Genomic DNA, 23,823 nt, shown 5'->3' on the forward strand with positions numbered 1-23,823 from the left:
TTTGTTTGAATTTTTTTTATTTAGTATGATTAAACAAAAATTAAATGAGATTCGATTTATGCGCAACAACTATAAACTAATTTGCCAAAAAAATCTACAATCGACTCTATTAATATTTATATACACATTATTATTAATATTATTATAGAGTTAGATTATTCACTTCCTTGCCAAATTCTCTATGGCTACTTCAAAGTCTTTTGTTATTACATTCTCCAAATTCTCGACGACATTGCCATCCTTAAAGAAATCGCGTATAATATCGCTCATTGATGCTTCAGGCTCTTCCGCCGTCGGTTCTTGAAGTTGAGCTTCGGTTTGAGGCTGCGGTAGGACGGGATCATCATATTGAATATAGTTTAGTGGACTCGGGGCATTCATATTTGGACTATATAAATTGTTGTTATTCATATTATTTAGATTATTTGGATTTGTTGGGATTAAGCTGCCTCCATTGAAATAGGTTGGTGAACTCGATTGTTGATAACCTCCATTGATGGACGTAGGAGAACTTATTTGTTGATAACCTCCATTTGCGGACATTGGTGAATTAAATTGGTGAAAACCCATTGCATGAGTTCCCTGATTATAAGTCATTGGGTAGGAATTGTCCGTCATCGTAAGACCATGTAGAGATCTCGTCACTTCGAGCTCATCGGGCAACTGTGATTGGGATTGCGGCTGGCACTGGTAAAATTGCTGCTGTTGCTGCATCTGTTGCAATTCCTGTTGTCGCTGCTGGTCCAGATATTTCATATTTGGTTGAAATGCCGCCTCTGTCCCATATCCAGTGCCGCTGCAACTGGAGCCGGGCGAGGGCGGAAAATAAGTGAAGTTGGGTGAGCTTGACACCGATGGATAGTTGCTGTTGTTGTACATTTCCAACATCGCCTGCTCGTTTTTAATCTCCGGCACACACGTGTTCGTGGGACTTACTGTACTCGACTGGTGCGTGGGGAAAAATGGCGCCTGGGTCTGCGGCACACTCAGTGTGTCCATAGCTGCGAAGTATCGGAAAAGTTGATTAGAAAACTGTCAATATCATAAAACTTTTGCTTACATCTGAATTAATGAGCATTATGGAAACGAAGCATAAGTAGAAAGAAAATAAGAAATTACTAATCAACTCGTGCAAAACTTAAATGGTCACACAACTATAACAACAACAACAACAAAATAAGAACAATTGTTACAACAATAATAGCAATATCTTTATTATATACTTAATAACTTACTGGCCAACAATTAGTTATCATTCATCATTGCTGAGGACCTTTGGCTTGCTAAACTTTAAGAAAAACTAGATGGGGAAATCAAGATAACATCGTTTCCTCGGTAAGCCGAAGTTTAATGGCATTTCTAAAAGGAATTACCATAAATCAGAGGAAACGCATCAAATCAAAACAGTTCAAAAATTTTCTAGCAGACTGAAAACCCTATTTTATTTGATTACACTCTTTTAATTTAGAATATGTTAAAAGAAATCCAGTGAATAAGAGAAAAAAAACCTTTGTCGGTTGCTTATATGACAACTTAAAAAGAATCGGACATAAGCTAAATAAATACCTTGTCATGTATACAAAACATTAACAGAAATATAAAACTTCTAATATAATAGAAATGTAGCAGATTTAATTTTTTAAATATCGTCTTTCGATTAAAAAATCTGCAAGCATCGGAATAAATTTTAAGGGATATTCAGTAAAAAATTCAGTTACTATTTTACACTATAACAAAATGTATCTTATTTTAGAATAACCATTCTACGGTATTAAAAATATCCAGCATAAATCTTTGGTTTGTATTCAAAAACCTTTATTCATCGAATCGAATTACACACATGAATTTGATTTTTTATTGTATTTTGTTTTTTGTGTAATATAATATGGGGCAACAGCAAACTATTGGAATACCGATGTACCGAATACCGTGTAATTCCATGAACTTCAAAAAACAATACTGGCCAACAATAATTTTACCTATTTGGTCCACAAGGGGGTTTTATCTTTACGTATTTATGCTAGCAATACAAATAATTATATTGAACTATAACATTGAGAGACAAATTTTTCCGACTGTATGCGTGTGTGTTTGTATGTGTGAGAGAGTTTAAAAACTCAGCAACAAGTAGAGAAGAAAATACGCCCAAATGAAGGCAAAGACTTTTGTAATTTTATGAGTTTATGGAAATATGTGAAGTAGTATAGATACCCAATACCTGGGAATATCGAAAATGGGACTTACGTAGGGTTCTCGACTGTTTAAAACTTTGGTTAAAATTAACGGGCAATTTACGCTTGATGCTTTCGGTCATTTTCTTTGCATTGTCACGGTATCTCTGGGGCATAGTATCTACAAAGACAATTGTGATTAAGGTTATCAAGCTGTGTATATGTGTTTGTGTGTGAGCATAGACTAGAAATACATTGAGTTTATAGTATGCCATATATATAATACTGAAAGAAAAGACGACTAGAAGAAAGTTGTTGTCTAACTATTAAAATGTCCCTCTCTCTCTCTCTCTCTCTCGTTCTCCTTTTGTTGTCTCGCTCTTACTGCAGCCCATTGGCCTCGGCCAGACGCCTTGCAATCTCATCCGCACTCAAGAAATCTCCGCCTTCAATCACCACGCCCCCAACGCCACCATCCAACTCCCGCTCCGGCTCTGGAGATTTACTCGTGTAGAGTGCAAAATGTTCCGCCTCGGAGAGATCCACGCTGGGATCGAGTATGACTCCGTAGGCGCCCTCACATAAATTCTTAATGCTCTGACGATCGGCAATGGCCACCAGCTCCATATTGCCATCGCTAATGGGTATATCCGCCAATTGCAATGTGCTCAACGTCTTGCGATCCAAGGGACGGCCATAGGACAAGGTGCTGGCATTCGAATAGCTCTCGGGACGCAGCAGACTGTTCTCGCTATCCCCGCCCTTTAGTGGGATGTGGATGACATCCGCATCCAGGTGGGCGGGTCGTTTGCCCGAAACACTGCTGGAACTACGACCCACTGGACGTCCACCACGTGTCACGCTGTTTTTGGGACTCAAGCCAGGTGGCTGCAAAGATCTAATGGAACTGCGATTGGTATCTCCCAAGGCAAAGTGAGCCACACTTGGCTCTCGGCTGCCAGTGGGCGTGGTTGCCTTCGAGCCCAATTCCTGTTGCTTGCCATTCACCGAGAGCGTCTCCTCATCCTCGGCTCGGCTGCGACGACGCGAGAACAATCGGGAGAAGAATCCTTGACGTTTCTTGGGCGAGGCCGAAGCTGAATTGGATGTGGATGTGCTGGGCAATCCCATGGGTAATCTCTTGGTGGGACTCTGATCGGGCGTGCGCATTATGATTATCGGCGAGGGCGTGGTCCTTGTGGAGCTGACACTCCCATTCCTCGACCGACTCAACGATACGGAATTGGACACACTCTGACACTCGCTGACACTTAAGTCTTGAGAGTGTCGTGGCTTGGGAGGAAGTGGTGGCAATCGATGATCGGGATCGGGGGACGGTGTGCGCGGTGGTAGCGGCAGGGGTGGGGAAGAGGGTGGAGTTGCTGGCGTCTGTGCAGCATTCACTTTTATCCTGGGCGCCGGCGGATTAGTTAACACCACTAACTCGGCCTCATCCGGCTGGCTAAATGGATTGGTGACATGATAGGATTGTTCGGGATTTCGATTTTGGGGCATCTCCACAGGATGATTGTAGGCAATCTGTAGACTCGTATACGTAGCTGTCTCATCAAAGTTCTCATCTATATCGACGGAGGCTTGGGCACTAGCGCTGACCAGCTCCGGCTCCGCCTCCGGCTCTGGCAGCGATTCCTCTCCAGCGGGCAGCATCTCTTCTCCAGCGGGCAACTCCTTGAGAATTGCATTGTCGAGTGTATCGCGTCGTGAGCCGTTGGCATCACCATCCTCCAGATGCTCCTTCTCCTCCTCCTCCTCCTCCAGCTGATTCGTTATGGTGAACGCCGTTTGGGCGGTGCTGTGGGAGACAGTGGGCGTGTCACCGTTTTCGACGGTGAGGCTATCGGTTCTCTCGAACTCGCTGCTCTTCATCCATTCATTGATCTTGTCCACATTGCTCAAAGGACGCGATTGCAGCTGTGGTTGTTGGAGTATCTCCTCCATGGGTGTTGAGGTCTGTGTACAATCATCCGCCAGCTGTGGCAACAATTGTGGCACCTCCAACTCAATACCCATATCCGGATCCTGATCATTGTCATTGTCCAGACCATCGGTATACTCGGTGGCCGTGGCATCCGCCTCCGATTCGCCACGTTGCCGCATCACCAACTTCTTCACAGCAATCTCGAAATCGTTTAGAGTTTCCGAGCTCTGTTGCTCCTCCGATGACACAGTATTCTCATCCTCGTTGAGATCCACAGGTGGACACGAATATTTCGTGGCCGTGGTCTCGCTATCTATGGAAAGTATCTGCTGGAACACGTCCAGCTCCTGCTTACGCTTTAGCTTGCGCTGCAGACGCGCAAATGTTAGCATACCTGGATTGGGATAGTACTCGAAGGGTCGAGGTTCACTCGTCGCTCCATCCGATGGTCGAACCAGCTGCAACTCCACCTATAAAGCAAAAAGAACATTAGATCATTACCAATTCTAATTATCTTTAATAACTTAAAGCTCCTTTATTCAAGTTTACTTGTTAAAGCTGTTCTCACCTAAGTAAGAACCAATTTTTAGCCATATCGAGTGAAATAATAATAACTTTTTTTTATTATTTATGTAGATGAAAAAATTTTAAAATAATTATAAGAAAAATAATTGTAACTATTATTTTCAATTGTTCTAAGTTATAACAAAAGTTATATTAAGAGTTTTGTAATACACCTTATATGCACATTTAATAAACATCAATAGCTTCAAGAAATGAATTTCACTATTTATATAATGTAATTTTCATTTGCGATTTTTGTTAAGGTGTTTATTATACTTTATATATTTATTAAATATTAAAATAAAATGTATAGCTACGAACCTGAACGCCTTTCTGGGTCTCGGGATTACGATAACGCGGTGTTCGGAAAACAATCGCCATCTGTTTGTAAACATCCTGATTCTGAAAGGTGGCATCAGCCTCCCAGACTACGTCACCTTCGTCGTTGGTCTCAAAGAAACGTATCCTAATGTCATTCTTGGAGACCTTGTCGCAGAGCATGATGATCTCATCACCACCGCTCATCTTCGAAGAACAACTGCAGAGTCTGGTGATGGTCAGCTCGTTGCTCTTTCCATAGATTGGCGAAGAGACGACGGGGTCCAAGCTTACATAGTTGTTGTCCACCTTGATGTACGCCTGATAACACAGACGCAGCTGGTACAAATTCAGTCTGGTCAAGTCTTCCAAGTGATTAAAGCCAGCTATAAACGCAAATGAAACAATTAAGAACTCTACAGTCGAGTGTGCTCGACAATGAAATGCTCGTTACCCATATGAATTCAAATATCATAATCATCTACGAAATTTAAAAAAACATGTGGGAAAGGCTATAGTCGAGATCCCGACCATAGGATACCCGTAACTTATTTCAATAAATATAAAAGTACTATAAAGAAATTACTGCCTAATTAAAACTACTGCATACTTTTAGGTGATTGTATTGAAATAATAACTTTATTTATAACTTTGGTTAGCTATTACTCCCGTTCTACTTGTCCGATCTTGCTGCGGTTAAATGAGATTATAGATAATATTAATAGATAACGTTAATTACCATAAAAACTGTATTATCTTAAAAACTGTGGGTGTGTGGTGGCTTATCGCGATTTGCGGGGGCGGAAGGGGGCGGGGCTGTTATTTTAAACAAGCTTGATCTTCGTGGGGTCGATAGAAATCTGTGTGCCAAATTTGGTAACTCTATATCTTATAGTCTTTGAGATCCTTTTGCTTATACAGACGAACAGATTTTTCGTGATTTGCGGGAGCGGAAGGGGGCGTGTCAAAAATTTAAAACAAACTATAGTATGTACTATGGGTAATGAGCATAATAGTTTTGGATTAAATTAAATCTACATATTCCAACCTGAAAATGGATCAATTTTTTTTTCCATTCGCTTCTTCAACGAATCGTGTACTCCAGATTTCTTGACACATTGAATGCCAACTTTTTGTAGCTCGAAGCGGTGCTCGTTGGGCCCCAAGCGTCTTCTGTAGATACCATCTTTGCAGCTGCTTCCCTCATCCTTGCTGATCAAATGGTGTGGATGCTGTAAATAGGGTTGTTCAACAGTGACGCACGAGATGACCAGAATAACAACGGGTCCATTGTAATTGCAAATCTGGATGGTGGGATACGTCTTTTTGGTCGGTGTGGAGTGCATGCCGGCTATGGAACCTGCCGTGCGACCCTCGCACTCATAGCGAAAGCGTATGATCTTATTCGTCGGCTCTTCGATGATCTGTATGTAAGGACGCTGAGTGGACATTGATGGTGGCACGCTGGACGGTATCACCGGCAATGAGACGGATTGTCGGACTGAGGGATTTGTGATCTCCTCTACAGGAATGAAAAGAAAAAAAGACAGTAAAATTAAATTGTCAATAAGCTGAAAAAATCAATACAACCAGCAATTTAACTCGAATGGTGGAAGCAATTTAGCAAAGAGTTCGTTGCCACTTTGCGGCACGAGTACGCGGCATGGAAGTAGAGCGTACGCTTGTGTCATGTATCCGTAAGATACAAGTCGGCCATATATTTATGAATTATGCATCTGTGTGGTATTAAATTGCGGTGTGCCATCTATCAAAGCTATTGTTATATTCTACTCAAAGTACGGCTAAAAGTGTTGCGAGTGCGTGGGGTGGGGGCAATTTGTATTGGCCGTATTCGCCAGATGTTAACGTCTGACGTCAAAAGTATCTTAAGCAAACAGACACATATACTTAGGCATTCTTTATTCGTTGTTCGCTGTTGTTGTTCCTGCTGCTTGTGGCAACAACACGAGACACAACTGTACAACATGAACAACTACAATTGGCTTTTAGCTGAGATTTAATGTGCCCACTAAAAATTCCGGACAGTAAACTGACGAAACAAATTGCAAATCTAATGGAGTTCTCTGACGATTGACTTATTGCGGCTAATTGTTCATCAGCACCACAAACTATACCACAAACCACCCTCTGAATCCACATGTTTATACTTGTTAATGATTCTATGTTGCACAAACATAGCTCTAGTTAGTTATTAATAAATGTATTCATACATACGCAAATCATTTAGCAGCTCGTCATCAGCCATTGGAGATTGATTGCCTGTAAAATAAAATCATGATAGATTAGCATTTTTTGCAGGTTTGTCATACATAGAATTTTAATATTATCAGTGTATTGAAAATTGAAAGTGAGTGTATTGATTAGGATTGATGTGAAAACACTGTAGTGAGAGAAAAATTGAATGAACATAAGATATTTTTAAATATATTGATACTTTTTGTATTTTCGTGCTTCTCTTGTTCTTTTTCTCTCTCTTTCTGTTTAAATAGGCTTTTAAATTTTTTTTCAATTTATGCAAATGTCCTTATCAACTATATCTATTTTTTTTATTGCTCAAAATTATGGCTAATAAATTTTGGTAAACACTTCTTAGGTCTCCCATTAATTTTAATCTTTTAAATTTTTTTTTGTTTTACGAATAACGTTTCCAGGTACAATTACACAAAATTTGAAGCAAAAAAAAAAAAAACAAATAAAAATTTCATCAACTATGTATTTCCCAGAATTTTTTGAATTGACATTTTTTGACATGTATAATTATGTCATTTTTAAAATATTTAAGAGTTTTTATTATGGAAATTAAAGACTTCAAATATTTATTATTTATACTATCAACTATCAACTCGAAAATGAATTTTACTGTATTATAGCGATTGATTGAACCTGATTATGGTTTTGTTGACATTTTGTAATAAGCAATTTTAGAATCGTATTTGTTAACATTCCGTATATAGTAAGGAGAAAGATTGATTTAACCTGATTAGGTCTTTGTTTACATTTCTAATAATACAATTTATAAAAGGGTATGGCTTGACAAGTATTCGCGATTAAATTTTAAGTTAATTATGCTTACAGTAGATTTTTTTTTTGTAATTGGAACAGCTAACTTCATTTCATAGACATTATTTATTATTACGCAGACTATTTTATTAAAGTGTCTTCCATAAAGGTTTTTAAGTGCTCTTGTTAATAATAGTAATAAACTATATAGCACTCCCGCTGCATTCTTAAGAGATTCTTATTTTTTCATATACATACATAAAATAAAGAATTCAAACTCATAAAACAAACGCAACAAAATGACTTGCATTAGTTTATTAGCTGAAGTCCTTGGCACCTGGAAAATATATGCAAGTATTATGCAAAATCAATAACAAGTTCCGTTTTAGCTAGAAGTGTTTCTGCACATGCTTTACGAGCCGTATACTTAATATCTATCTATGACTGGTAAGCATTCAAGACGGAGGGTATTGAAAGAGAAAGAGGCAAGAGATGTAGAGTAACCGGTTACTTATCAAGTTTATATTTTTTTTTCCTATAATAATGCATATTTAATAATACATAATAGCAGGAATACGAGAGGAGAATGCGTGGAAAACTGCAGCATATGCCACTCGTGCATTTGCATTTTCTTCACATAATTCAACTTTTCAGCAGAAAATCTCGAATGTGAACTTAAGCTGCCTTCTCACCTTTCTCCCCTTACAGCACGGGACTCTGTTTTCAGACAGGCTATTTGTCTATAGGCCAACTACACATACACACACACACACACACATACACACACACACACACACACACACACAAAAGCACAGATTGACATGGACACACGTGGGTACATGAAAAATTTGCATATGTTAATTTTGTTTACATTTATAACATTGCAAAAACAATTTGTACACAAGTCTTGTTGTCTTCTCTTTCTTTTTGTCTTTTCTTTCTTTTTGTCTTCTCTTTCTTTTTGTCTTCTCTTTTTTTATTGTTGTGCATGCTCGCAATTCACACCACACACACAAAAAAAGAGATACACGTTGCTCGGAGTGTGTTTACGGACAACACGTTTTACGCCTCTGCTTTTGGCCAGTTTTCCGGGTGGAGCAAACATCTGAACAGTGTTATAAGTGAAATGTGGACCGACTGCCGGGCGCACTGACATCGGGAACCTTTAAGTAGATGATCCATCCGTTGGCATTCGCCATCGGCCCTTTGTTTACTTACTGCTAATAATACTGGCTAACAGGAATATCGGGTGAAAGGGTAAATTTTTTCCTTTTCCTTTTTTTTTTGGCTCATTATCTGGGGCCATTTCGCTTTTGTAATCAGCTGTGTGGCTGAGCTTTTGTGGCAGGTGCCGGCAGGTAAATTGCTACGCATGTCAGAGAATCCAGGGAAACCAACTGGCTTTGTTAGATCAATACTAAAGGCCCACGCAATTTACTATATGTCTCTGTTGCGTTACATATTTAATCCACACGTATTTGTGCGTTTTTATTTTTATTTTAATCTATTTTAAGATGTTAAACAGAGTTTTATGAACATATCTTAAAATGCAAGAAGTATTTTAAGGTTTCTAGGTACTATCAAAAGTAACATTTCCATTTGTATGATTTTAATTACATTTGTTTCACTTCTTGTTAAAGCTGCCTCTCCCAATATTGCATTGCTGTTAGAAACATAAAGAATACGCACTGTTAAATATTTTGATTTGGTATATTATGACGAAAATCTTTCTATTCCTATTCGACTTCATCAACGGCTAGGATTTTTCTTAAATTTCCACAAAAAGTATAAATAGATTTGTGCTTTTGGCTTATGCATAATTGAAGCAACAAGAACCTTAAAGCATTTGAAAAGATTAGTTGCTTATTTGGCTAATAGCTAAAATTATATATTCAAGGGCAGATAAAGCTGTATACAAATTAAAATTCGATTTTAAAATTCCAATTAAAAACTTGAACTCCATTTGTTTGTAAGCCAGTGTAAATTTTATATTTAATTAAACGCTCAACGGAAATCGCTTTAAAATTGCGCAATTGCTTGGACTCATCCAGACAACCAAGCCGTCGCTGCCCTCCCCTTCACACGCTAACACCCTAACACCCTGGCCACCCCTGGCAGCCCCTGAGCCGTGTCCTGTGAGCATTGACTGAGCTACTAATACTTTAAGACAGCTTCGGCGTGGCACTCAGCGACAGAGAAACAAATTTAATTCGCATTTAGGCTAAACAAACTTTTTTTTCGGTTTCAGTTTATTATTTCTGAATTTTTGAATACACTTAAGGATATTCGATGTCATGTACACGAGTGATTTGTGAAGTACGTTATCAGCCATGTTAATAATGTTTGTGTAGTAAGATATCACATGTGTATTTTCTGTTGAATCAATTGCTATTAAACATAAGCTGCATTTAATTGTGAAACTAAAGGTTCTTCTTGAAAGTGCCCGTTTTAAGAGTATTTAATCTTCGGATTAGCAATGTTGTTGCTCATTGTTTGTCTTTTATTATTTTTTTTTATTGGAGATTTTTTTTTATCTTTTTGGGCGGCGGCGACATAAATCAGCGCTACAAATTGATGCGTAAATAAATGGCAAAGTGAAAGCAGCAACAACAACAAAAAGGATGTGGAGCCAAAAACCAACAACAAATAGAAAAAAGAGAACCAAAATAAAAGGAATATAAAATGTTAATTAAATATGATCAAATATAGAACGATATGAACGGTAAGCAGACAGACAAACAGACGGACAGACGACATTTCTAATGGCAACGTGGCAAGTTAAAGAAGGTTTCCATTTACCGCTCAGTTTTGATTTACTTGGCCAAAATGTCTTTTGGTCTACGACAGCAGCCGGTGCCATATGTGTGCCTTTGTATGTATGTGTGTGTGTGTGCAAGTGTGTTTAGTAGCTGCGACTGTAGGTTGTCATGTGTTCAATCGATTGGAAAATCGCGTTCTGAAGCGAAAATAAACACAGCTAAATAGAGAAAATGAAAATGAAAGCATTGGACACCCGAGGCAGACTGTCATTCTTCTCAATGGAAAGACTGTAGAGGCAAAGCGGCGCCCAAAAAGTGTCCACTCCCAACTCCCAGCCATGTTGGCCTAATCACACCCAACACCACACACACACACACATACGCATACATATACACACCGGTTGGGCTCTACATCAAACACAGACACACAACATGAACATAAGCATGAACATGAGCATGAACAGGATCGGGAGCTGAGAACTGGGATATAAAGTAGGACATTCACCATTCCCATTTGCACATCAAGTACTTTAAGGAAAGTTTGTCATAAGCTGACATGTGTGTGCTGGCGAGCGTGCTAGCATGTGTGTGTGTGTGTGTGTTATGCCTACTTTTCATTTCATTTCTCCAGCGCAATTTATAAATATACCTCTGGATAAAAATTAAATTGAAGCACTGAAAATCTGTGCGTAAAAGTTTGCAACAGCCTGACACAAATTTAATTTTATATATTCCTTTTTTTTTGTTTGTCGCTGAAGTTTTATGTGCACATCTAGCTTAAATGTGTGTGCGAAAATCAATAGTTTTAGAATTGATGATATTATTTGTCTGACTATATCGATGATGTACAAGAGTTGATAGTTTCTAGTGGCCTTCAAATTATGTGTTTGCTTTTATCCTGTCGCTGACAGCAAATCCATTTAAAACCAAATTGAGTTAAATTTTTTTGTTATAGCAAAGTTTTCAAATTTATATATCTCCCTTTCCCTTAATTTATAAACATAGACAGAAGCCATGTAATTTAGATAGTAAAGTAGTTTATTTTACAGTTTACCAATAATTTGAAGTGTATAGTATACACACATTTTTAATATGTTATGTGTTATATAGTAACTATTAAATTCAACTGACAAAATAATGAATTCAGCTTGTTCCTTTCATATTCCACGCATTTTAAATATCTAACTTTATTTAATTTAATTTTTATATAGTTTAATTTTTATTTCACTAAATTATATTTATAATAATAACATTTATAATAATTATCAATTTAATGTATCATATTGACATTTAATTAGCACAAGCATCGGTCAAAATAAATTTATGTTGAGTCGTTACACTTGTTACTAAAATTTGATTTGACAATAATTATTTTGTAATGCGATTGATTCCCAATTTATTCTGACTCGCCAGCTAATAAAAAGGGCTATACACGATCTATACAAAAGTTGACTAACTATAGGTTATGGAGTACTCCATATTTAAGCCTTCAAATGGGCAAATAATGTGAGTCAGTTGGTCTTTATTGGCCAGAACTAAAACAAGTGTTGAAAGGTATAAATAACTCCATAGACTCGCATACTCGAACTAGTATTTGTGCATACTTGTTGCAGTCATTATCAAAAGCTATGTGTCGTAGAAGTTTTAACTAAATAATTTAGAACATTTCTCTCTTGTGTGTACGGCAACTAATTAAAAAGCAATTAATTCAACGGTTCATATGACTCTACTCATGTGTCTGTGTGTGTATTAGGTGAATTTTCCGAAATGGCCAAGTGGATTTTTCGGGCTTCATGAGCGATAAATTACAAAGAGAACCGAAACGTGAAAGGTGCCAAAACGTTGAAGTGTACAACATCAAATACAATTAACACGAAATCGATTTTCATGTCTTTGCCAGGCAATCAAAAGAAATTTTGCCCAGCGTAAACCAAACACCTTACAAGTTTTCTCGTCAAGTATATAACATCAAAAATGAGAAAACGAAGCTAAAACCATAAACCAAATAGCATTTTCAATATGCCGAAAAACCAGACGGGCGTACAAAATTTTTTGAGCTAGAAAAATTTCATTCTATTGGCAATAGATAGAAGAAAATTTCACACGCCTTGCCCGCAAACCGCAGCATTTGATTGTATAGCGATAAAACTTTTCACAATTCAATCAATTCAACTTGACAGCGCCGTCTGTGCGTTATTTTGGACAACGTGGCGTATGCGTGTTCAACGCTCCAAGTTTGAACATAATGACGTCCGGCCTGTGGGCCGATCGGCAATGTGGTCCCATGGCCCTTAGATAGTTGGGCAAAGGACAATGGTTTACATAATAAAACGTTGCAGCTCCAGGCTTGGTAAAATACAGTTTGACCCCAAAATACGGGTCATTTGGGGCATTGAAGTCAATTTGCAAATCCGTTTACTTCGGCAAATGTTTTTTTTATTTTTGGTTCTTTATTGATCTATAGTATTTGCGTGCTTATGGCGTTTGTAGCTAAATTATTAAAAAGGAAAACGAGCATTTAGAAACTTTATGGTTTTGTTCTCAAATCAATAACACAACGAACTCCGTTAACTGTTAAGAAAATCGAAAAGGAGGCTTTACATTTTTAAATTGTACAACATTTGTAGAAATTTAAGAAAACACATTGAAAAATTAAAGCTTAATATGTTGTATTCCTTCTCTTGCTTTTATTAATATAGGAAAAAAAGGCTTTATTTTTTCAATTATTTTATATATACGAAAATTTGACAGTCCATATTCGTATTTAATCCATTTGGCAACTGGATTTAACTGCTTTTTTCTTGACGTTGTTTATTTTCCTTTCAGCTGTTGTTCTTTTGTTCAGCATTTACTTAATTACCTTTACCAAAAGAAAACTTTGTGCGATACTTTCGTTAAATTTAAATCTTTGCGTATTGCGCTACAATGTACATATATAACCCACTGATCTGACTGTATATATAAATATATAGACATATATTTATGTAGGCAATATGTGCGTGCAAAAGGTGTGAAATTTTGTGTTGTTTTTGTTTGTTTGCTTTCGTCAGTTGCTGAAAACAATTCCATGCCGATTGCTGCCAATGCAGAGTTCATGCTCCCATTGTAGAGGTGAATTAGCGGTGGGTGGGAATGAAATTGTGTGTGATGGGGGGAGGTAGGAGTTTGATCTGGTATGCCAAGCAGATAAATCGATATTCAAGCTGCTTTGACCATGACTATCCGCTGGCAACGCAAAACGTGCACTATGTTTGTACATTAGCCATGGCCAACAGTGCCTTTGAGACTTTATTGGATTTCGTTCCTTAGTTCTATTCAATTGGCTCTGAAGGCAGCAAAGGGAGGAACAGAAACAGAACCAGGCAACAGACACAGTTCCATTGCGTGTACAAGTATTACGTGAATAGCTTTGATTGCAAATGAAATAAACGAAATGTTCCAGATGCTACGGCAAATTTTTATAAACTTTTTTCATTTGTAAAAATATTTACAAACTGATAATCTAAATATTTGCGTATGGTCAATGGAAGAGCCTTGAAAAACTGTTTGCCGATATTAATATTGAATCGATTGATTACGGATATAACCGCACAATTAATATATGTACATTGTACACTTACAATAACACTTGAATTTCTGTGAACTTACCATCGTTGCCAATATTTTGAGCCATGCTTCCCTTTTTATATTTTCTTCTTTTTAAATATTATTATGATTTTTATAGATTTTCTTTTGTTCTTTATGAACTGTTAACTCTTCACACACGCGCACACTCACACACACACTGTGCAGTTCTTTCAATATTATTGTATTTTTTTAATCAGTAATTACAAATTGTTTGTTGCGCTTATCAGAAGTTCCTGTAAAATAGAAATTGTAAATCACTTTTGCTTCAATTTAAGTTTCCGATAAAATACTTTATGTATTATACACTTCTGAGGAAGGAGTTACATGAATATTAAATACGCTCCAAACTAAAATGTTTATGCATATATGTAAATTGTTGGAGATTTTTGCCATTTGACATTTTCTATAATTGCAGGCGTCTACGAGTATATAGAACAATGCCAAATGCCGTAAAAGGAAAGCACAACACAAATCACACAATACACTCGGTAATTCTACTACAACAACAATGATTAACACAAGAAATTGTTGTTGCCTCACAGGTTTAGAAATCGTTTCTTATTACAGCTAAAAACATTTTTCCTGTCTTGCTAGAAAAAGTGTTTGTACTCAGACTTTACCTCGTATGAGTTGTCTATATTCAATGCTAAGCAATTGAAAGTACATATGTATTTGACTAACTAATAAATTAATTCAACTAAAGCTAAACTTGTTGTAATAAATATAAGTGAAGCGTCAACTGTGGCAAGTCAAAGGCTGAATACCCTTGTTAATAGTATGTGATCCCGATTAATTGTATTTATATGAAATAAAATGTCTGTGAGGAACTTTTTAGTCTTCGTCCTTGTCGAACTTGTAAAGGATTTTAACGGATATTTTGTTTTTGCTAATTTTTTAAATTCTATACTTGAAATACATCGTGACAACAAAGTCTAATTAATGAACAGACATGTAGAAGACTTATATATAGACTCTGCTAACCGATAGTGTGTGACCTGCAGGGTTATCATTTCAGGCTTTCTCGTTAAACATACTTTTCAGAAATTATATAGAAAAGAAAGTAACATTGCTATCAAGTGCTTCAACATTATATTAGAAAACTCATTGAACAACATTTCACATATTTTGTAATACTTGATTTTTCACTAGGGATTTACTATAAGAAGTCGTCACAGAAATTAAATGAGAATTGTGGAATTCGCTCTCTACATACTATTGTATATATTTTCATATAAATGTATATAAAAAATCAACTTTAGTTAGTTGCGGAGCGTGTGCGACAAACTGCGCGTTAGATTTTCTGAATTCGTTTATTTAATTTATTACTGTTAAAGATTGTAGTTATTATAGTTGTTTTGCTCTATTGTATTTGTTTTAAAACTTGATTAAAGCGCGCGGCGAGAAAATGCAATAATCTTAATATTGCTTTTATTTTGCAAATTGATTTTATTTCGATTTTATATTTAATTGCATTTTTTAATTCAGCTATTCTTACAGCACACGTGTATACATAAATTATTTAAAAAATATATTTAGTTTTATTAATTTAAATTTTTCATAATTCACATAGATTGTGCGTCTTATCGCCAAGGCCAAAAGAACAAAATTAACCGCCAATTTTTGCAATCTTTTTTTTAATGTGCGCGCAAATAAAAAATGTTAGATTTGCGGCAATTTATGAGACAAGTTGAACTTGTTGACGTTGGTATTGTTATTATTGTTGTTATTATTACATTGCAGTTATATTAATTATAAGTGTAGCTTGTTGTTGTATAAAATTTTAACTGGTTGTCGTGTTGCGAGCAATTAACAAATATATACAAAGCACACACACACATACACAATCACTCGCTCGCTGGGACTTGCACAACAATCGAATGCGTCGAGTTGTGCGATTTCAAAACAGATATTTTATTTATAAAATATATACCAAGCCGACCAACGACTGTTGTCGAGCACTCTGAATCGTAGACTGAACAATTCAATGCTCGTTCGCTCATGAGATCGACTTTTAAGTTGTTATTGTTATACGTAAGTACGGACACGACGGCTCTTCGTGTGGCTTCGGTGGAGAGTCGGCATATCTCTTCGTCGTTAACAGCAACAACATTTTATGCTGATAAGCTTTTCCTGCACGTGCTGCTGCAGAGTGGCATATAGTAAATATGGACATCTTCTAATTCTTATTATGATACTAAGTGTGAAGTTCAAAATATAACAGCTTAAAAATTCCATTGTTCACTAATTTTTTTTTTTTTTAAATAAGGTTGTCTTGCGATTCACAAAATAAGAGTAGGGCTAAAATTTCCGGACTTTCCAAAGAAATATGATACTGACCGATTAAGTGATCGGGATAAACCTGGAGTGATATTTATAATAATAATTAAATTTAAGCAACTCAAATCAAGGATGAATAACACAACAATGTTGGTTAAGGTTCGGTTCGATGGTTCGAGCCATACAGCATGATTTAGGTTAGGTTAGCGTAACAGTTCAAACACCTTCTGAACCCAAGGTTTGGGTTCAAGGTTCGAGCCTTAGTTTAATTTAATTTTTTTTTTTCAAATTTATAACGAAATATTTTTTTTATTTAAAAAAAATAAATTTTATAAGAAATATAAATAAATATAATTTATTTTAAGATGACTTGTTATTTTATAATTTTTGGATCAAATAGTTGCGCAATATTATAAATGCATAAATTGTAAGTGATTTATTTAAGAAAGTGATTCGTTTTAGGTACTGATTTTCGGAGTATATAATATCAAAGGTATGGTTCATGATAAGGTACGGTTCGGCTTGCTTAAAAATCCGAACCGAGTCGGTTCATCGCGGTTCGGTTCAGTAACGGTTTGCAGCCTTGAATAAAATATAAAATATAAAAGACTTTCTGAAATAATAGTAGAATAGTTTTTTTAATTTTAAAATTATTTAAATTCGAGCCAGCTAAACTGTAGAGCAAGCTAAACAATTTAGATGTTATTATTGGTTGTATACATTGTTTAGTATTGCTATATTTGAGCAATAGGTTTACTGATTTCATTCGTACAGTGCGACTCGTTTTCGTCTACGTCAACACTGCGTATACTTGATATCGAGTACTTAGTCACGATTGTGGCTTTCCTTTTTGCTGTTTCCAATGTTATGGCATTTATGTATTTATTATTTTAAGCGGCAAACGTTGCTTCGTCTATTTTCCCGGTTTTATTATCATGTTCATGTTTTTATACCCTGAGCCCATTTTTATTATTAGTTATTATTTGTTATACTCGTACTTATCGATTTGTAAGTGCCTGTGGCAAAGAGTTTCCCTTACATGCATTAAAAAGACAACAATCTTATCAAATGAGCGATTGACAAACATTTCTTAATTCTTTTTTAGAATAAATTTATAATGAGCAGTCTTGCTGTCTGAATACAATACATTGAAAAAGATTAGAAAAATTAAACCGAATTTGGAAACAGCAGCATCCATAAATGACCTCAAACTCTGATCTATGATCTAGGTTTTGCCATTTATATTATTTTGTTCTTTTTGTTGTCAATTTAAGTGAAATATTTAATAGTTCAAACGAAATATAAGAAATTATTTCCATTGAAAATTGGTCCAGCTTTAATGTTGGGTATAAACCCATAAAATTTTCGAATTTACATTAATACTCGCTGGGAATAAACAATTATGTTTAAATATATACTCATTAACACTATGATAATACAAACTAACATTAAATAAAGCACAGTAGAATCATAGGTGAAAGGTTAAATAAAATTAAAAATTAAATAAAGCACAGTAGAATCATAGGTGAAAGGTTAAATAATATTTAATTTAGCCAATTACAAGTGAAATATATGTATATAGGTTATCCTCATTAACGAGATACAGTAGGTATAGTAATTTTAATAGCGAAAAAGTGAAGTATTATTAGATTATTTGAACGTTATCCCATTGATCCCTTAAATTGTTCACCATTTTCTATGAGACACGTATGCGTATGTGAAACTAACTTGTATGTGACTGACTGACCCTCGGCAAAACGAAAATTATAAAATCTATAAACTGACGCTAATTTAAACACAAAAATTCCATCTCTAGATATGTATGTATTATTTACATACGTAAATACAAATGTATATATTTATTTGGCTAGAAGCAGACACAACACCTAAGGTCATGAGTCTGAGCAGTTATTGACTTAATTATTTGGCTGCCATTCCATCATCGGTGATTTTAAGTCATTTAAACAAACTGCAAAAATGGCAAAAACTAAACTATTTGAAAACTGGGCGCAAGAAAATTTTTTTGTTCATATTGTTAATGATGCAGAAATAGTTGCAAATGCCTGTATGTATATGTACCTAAATGAATATTCTAAGTTATTTGCATGTGTGTTTATGTGTTGTAACTAATAACAAAGTTTAGACAACATCAAGTATACGCAGCGTGGGCAATAAATGCATTTGGCAAGTGAATTGCAAAATGCATGAACAGCCAAAATGTTTGCACACAAATTACGTAAAAACAAAGGAAAATCGTAACAAAAATAGCCACAAATCAACTTTGATGGCTTTCTAGCCCAGATGATTGAATGAATGAAACTATGGAAGATGCTCAATTAAGTATGTTAACTTGGCTGCTATTCTTTTTTTTTCTATTTGCGGTCAGACTGCAACCTGACTCGTAAATCGATGAAATGAATTTATGACGTCAGCAACAAATAACTTCAAACAATCAGAGACGTCACTTCAAACCCAAACTTGTCATTATCAAAAGCAATCAGCAAAGGCAAAACCAATTGCAAGCAATATACTGAGCTTATATTCCACCCCTTCCCAAGCAACGCATATCTGCAATTCTGGCACATGTGGTGGCCCAAGGTCACACGCTTAAGAGTCGCAAACAAAGGCAAGCCAATGCTCCAATGGGAGTCGTGAGACAAGAGCCGTCAGAGACGTATGGCCAGAGTAAAAAGTGGTAGCAATTGAGCGGCTAGTTGGGCAACCACTTGTTGTTGTTTGTGTTAGTGCTGTTATTGTTGTCGCCATTGGCTTATACAACGAAGCAAAGACCAACAAATACACAGACTCACACATGCAGTGTGAAAGAGTCGAGCAAAAGGTCGTCGCCGACGCCCTCAAGACAAAGACTCTCGCTGCGTATGGCATTAAAATTCAAGACACTCGCCCAACGCACCAGAGTCTGAGACCCCGAAGAGCGTATCGATATCTGAATAAGAAAAAAAAAAGAAGTAAATGAAAAGAAATACAAGATGAGCAAATTACAAATGAAAATGAACTCAAGTATTAACCAGCTATTGAAATAACAATCAAGTCAAATATATACGAATATCTGATGCCTTTATATTTCTGCTTTAAGATTTTTGTTTATCAATTCTTCATATTAAACTTGTTGTTTGTTAGTTAATTACTTTACAACAAGGTAAGTTTCGGCTTGAACGAATTGCAGTAAAAAAACCCATTGTATCTTGTTTTTAATTTTTAACCAATAGTGAAAACTGGGTCTTTAAAGATAGCTGAAATATCAGTTTTAAATTAATTATGTTTATGTTAGATCAGGGTAAAACTTTTTTTTTTTTTTGGGGAAATATAAAAATAATGTAATTATGTTAATAATATTTGGGCATTACCAGAATCGTAAAATTCGTACGGCTTTAAAGCTTGAAACAATAATTGATTACGCGAACAAATATTACAGATGTTTTGTTTTTAAATGTAAAAATTAAATAATTTGTAAATGACGAATAGTCCTAATCCAAAGTATATTATCGATTCCAAACTGTTTGGTGCCTCAAACTAAGCGATGAATGATTTATTTTCTGTCCTTCGTTGTAAAGCTTCGTCTAAAGAATTTTGATCCCGGGGGTGTACACAAAGGTATAGAAACCCCTATTACGCTTTTTTATGCGGCTGCGTCGGCTTGCTAATCTTATTGGAACTTGATCTGCATATTATGAAAGAAATGAGTTTTTAAATTAAAATATACTTATATTATACAATGCAACTAATTGCTCCCCAGGGACTCGAAAATTGTTTTGTTGTTGATAAAGCTAATTATTAACTGGTTAATATTAATTCGAACAATAGTTGTTGAATGCTCAATGTATGGAAATACATTGTTTTTGAACGTATTTGTGTAAATATGTTGGCTACTTTTTATCAAAGCAAATGACTAACATCATATGCTTCGATATCAATAGATAATTTTCATCTCAAAATCAACCGGCGAAGAGACAAACTTTTGGTATTGCCACACAAATTCCGCTTGAAATTAAAAAAAAATAAAACCTGTCGACAACCTGATGTTTGCTTATGCTTGTAGCACTTTATTGGATTCGGTTTCGGATTCCCCGAATCAAGCATGAATCATCCATCAGAGAGCCAATTGCGCTATTTGTACTCACAAATACGTGTTTCTCAAAATTGGCCAACCATCTGAGAGTGAGAGTGAATGCGTTGAAGCGGAAACCAAGCGATACTCTCGGCAACGTTGGGTGTTGATCATTTTTGCTTTCCAGTTTCCATACAATTTCATACATAACAATCCACTGCCATTTACTTTTTTCAGTTACGTCACACAGCGGCGTGGCAACTGCAATCTGCAACAGTGGCATGGTCACTTTTGACGCGGGCAACTTGAGTTCCGTATGCAACGCGTTTAACTCAAGGTTGTCTGGATCTGGATCCAAGTATTTAAAATACAATTTCACAAATTCATGCAACGACTTTCTTAGAAAATCAACAATAGCAACAAAACATAAATAATCTGACAAATAGACAGACGGTTAGACAAACACATCAACAGAATCGAAGTAAACTTGTGTTTTGTTTTCGCGCCAACAGAAACCATAACAACAACAATGAGAAACCGCAACGACAACTCGTATACACTCGTATAAATATTCGCATGCACTCACAAAGCTATTCGCTGAGTATTCGAGTATAGCTGACTATTAGTTAATTATTGCGCCAGCGATTTTAAAGTGACATCGTCAACTAAATACAACTTGCACACAGCCAAAGGGAATGTGGGCGAGGTTTCAGAGCTAGAGAACTGGATTTAGGGGTTGCACCTAGCTACAGCTTTTTAACTAGAATAAAGTTTTAACTAACCAGCAGACATGTGTGTTGCATAAATTTGTTTTTTTTTTTAATTCATTACATGTTCTATTTTTCTAAGCTAAGCTTTTGCTGAAAGGCAGATTTCTTGCACACTGTTTAATAAATTGTTGTATTTAAATTTTAAATTTGTTTAACAAAATTTAATACTATTACAGATTGAAAAACACGTATACAGATACGTGAGTTCTTTACTAATTTATATGACATTAATTATAACTAGCTGGAAAATTACTTAAAAAATGTCAAAAAAAAAAAAACATTTAAAGTTTAATGTTCAAATGGGAACACTTTAAATCAATGGCGTCCAAATTGTGTATTTTCTTATCACATGTCATCATAAAAATATTGATATTTTGCTTTTGGACACCACTGGCTTATTATCATTATCACCTAATTACATACTTTATATATAATTCTGATTTTTCGAAAAATTTATAACTTACTCTGTGGAATCAAAAGATCTTCAAAAAAGTAACAAGTTATAGTTCCAAATAACAGTAACAAATTATAAATTTTTAAAAGCTTTTTTTCATTGATGTAAGCAATATTTTTGATCTGTTTCGCTGTGTTTCCAAGAACTTACTTGGTTAATTTCTTGTTAATCGATGCCAACTCTGTGACGACTTTCTGGAAACTGTTCGATCGCACGCGCCGCGTAAAGTATTATATGATAAATCTACCGCAGATAAATTAAAATTTTAATACAAAACTGCTCACAGTCGATTACGTATAATTTGATCAGAGTTAAGCAATCCAGAGATTACGTTCCAATTCCCCTTTTTTATTTAATTATTTTTTCCCAAGATGCAGGTTTTTAGTAAAAGAATAGAGAATTGAGGTGGAAGGGATAGAGATCTTCTCTGACTAAGCCAGTTTGAATTGAATTTTGATATAGAGTTGGGAAAACCCAATTTCATTGAGACAGACCAGATATTAATACTATGCATAACTTAACGATCAATTATTTATAAACAACATATGTTTTGCTTACGAGGTGGTCGGCCTGGAGTGCTGCCGAGGAGGGGCAGGGGGAGTGGAAGAAATTGTTTCTGTAATACCAAACAATATCAGCACACAAATCACAAGACATTATTTATAGCTTTAGAACTCACCCAAATAAATTTCGGTCGGTGTTCAATATTTATTTAAGGTATGTTTTTCAAATATGTTCTTTTCGATTTTCGTATTACTTGCTCATACACACACTCACACACACCAATTCACTGACACAAGTAAACACAGTAAATGCACGTTTCGATATTTTATGGGGTTTACTTTACTTAAATAAATTTTCAAATATTTTTTGTTTAATTTAAATTTTCAACTGCATTGTGTATTTGAATTTTTAGAACTGAGTTCGTTTCGTTCTTCACACCTGTCGATTTTTCGGATATTGCCGACCAATGAACCGTTTACCAGCAGCGTCGCGACGTTAATGAAACCGCCAACGGCCAACGTTGTTGGCCACCACAAAAGCGGCCCAAAACACTTTAACCAACAATTTCAAAACCAGCCGCAGTTCAACAAAAAGCTTTTTCACACTACGCAGACTCGAATTTCGTGTGGTGAATTACGGTGTGTGGAAAAGCTCTTTTTGGGGTTAAATACATATTTGAATCGGCGAAAGGCGAATTAACCGTTAAACGAACTCGCAGACTTGGCGTCCAATGTTGTGGAAAGGAAGTTGGGGATAAAGGAAAGCATCTCTTCTCACAATTGGCAAATGACCCACAATCAATGAACAGATGTCGTGTGAAATTGAGTTACTTAAAGGGATGTGTGTAAGCGTGTGTGTGTGTGTGTGAGTGTGTGTCTATGTACCGGAATTAGTCGGATGTGTGAACTAATACAAAGAAAATAAGGGCAAGTAAGATTGCATATCCATTTATATATCTTGACAAAGGCTTACAGTGGTTTAAAATATTGAAACAATATTATAAATATTACAGATGAAACAAGTGGGAAGGCTTTAGTCGAGATCACGAGCATAGGATACCCGTTACTTATTTTAATATATAAAAGTACTTTAAAGAAATTTATTACTTTGAAAACATTAAATCGCCATAACTAACGTTCTACTTGTCCGATATTGATGCAATTCAGAGGGACAAGAGATAATACTAATAGATAACGGTAATTACCATATAAAAAGTATAATCTTAAAAACTGTGGGTGGGGTGGCTTATCGCGATTTGCGGAGGCGAAAAGAGACGTGCCTTAAATTTAAAACAAACTGTATCTGCGTGGAATCTATAGAAATCTGTGTGCCAAATTTGGTTACTCTATC

The 23,823-nt window shown here is 35.7% G+C and overlaps 1 protein-coding gene across 4 annotated transcripts; it reads right to left on the bottom strand.

Annotated features, from left to right (window-relative positions):
- Nucleotides 1-22,991, bottom strand: LOC117782279 (dorsal-related immunity factor Dif). Of its 4 annotated transcripts, XM_034619347.1 has the most exons (7): nt 14,421-14,478; nt 7,228-7,272; nt 6,041-6,514; nt 4,996-5,378; nt 4,505-4,580; nt 2,245-2,352; nt 1-1,001 (listed from the first exon to the last, which is right to left on the bottom strand). In XM_034619347.1, exons 1-7 carry the CDS (start codon nt 14,443-14,445, stop codon nt 160-162), a joined length of 1,953 nt encoding a protein of 650 aa, XP_034475238.1. In that variant the 5' UTR covers nt 14,446-14,478; the 3' UTR covers nt 1-159. The 4 variants fall into 4 exon arrangements, with proteins under 4 accessions (XP_034475238.1, XP_034475236.1, XP_034475237.1 ...); XM_034619345.1 differs by lacking the exons at nt 1-1,001; nt 2,245-2,352; nt 14,421-14,478 and adding an exon at nt 22,649-22,991 and having other exon boundaries at nt 2,526-4,580; XM_034619346.1 differs by lacking the exons at nt 1-1,001; nt 2,245-2,352; nt 14,421-14,478 and adding an exon at nt 16,236-16,269 and having other exon boundaries at nt 2,526-4,580.
- Nucleotides 22,992-23,823: the final 832 nt, after the last annotated feature.

Source organism: Drosophila innubila, assembly GCF_004354385.1.
Source record: "Drosophila innubila isolate TH190305 chromosome 2L unlocalized genomic scaffold, UK_Dinn_1.0 4_B_2L, whole genome shotgun sequence".
Classification (NCBI taxonomy): Eukaryota; Metazoa; Arthropoda; class Insecta; order Diptera; family Drosophilidae; genus Drosophila; species Drosophila innubila.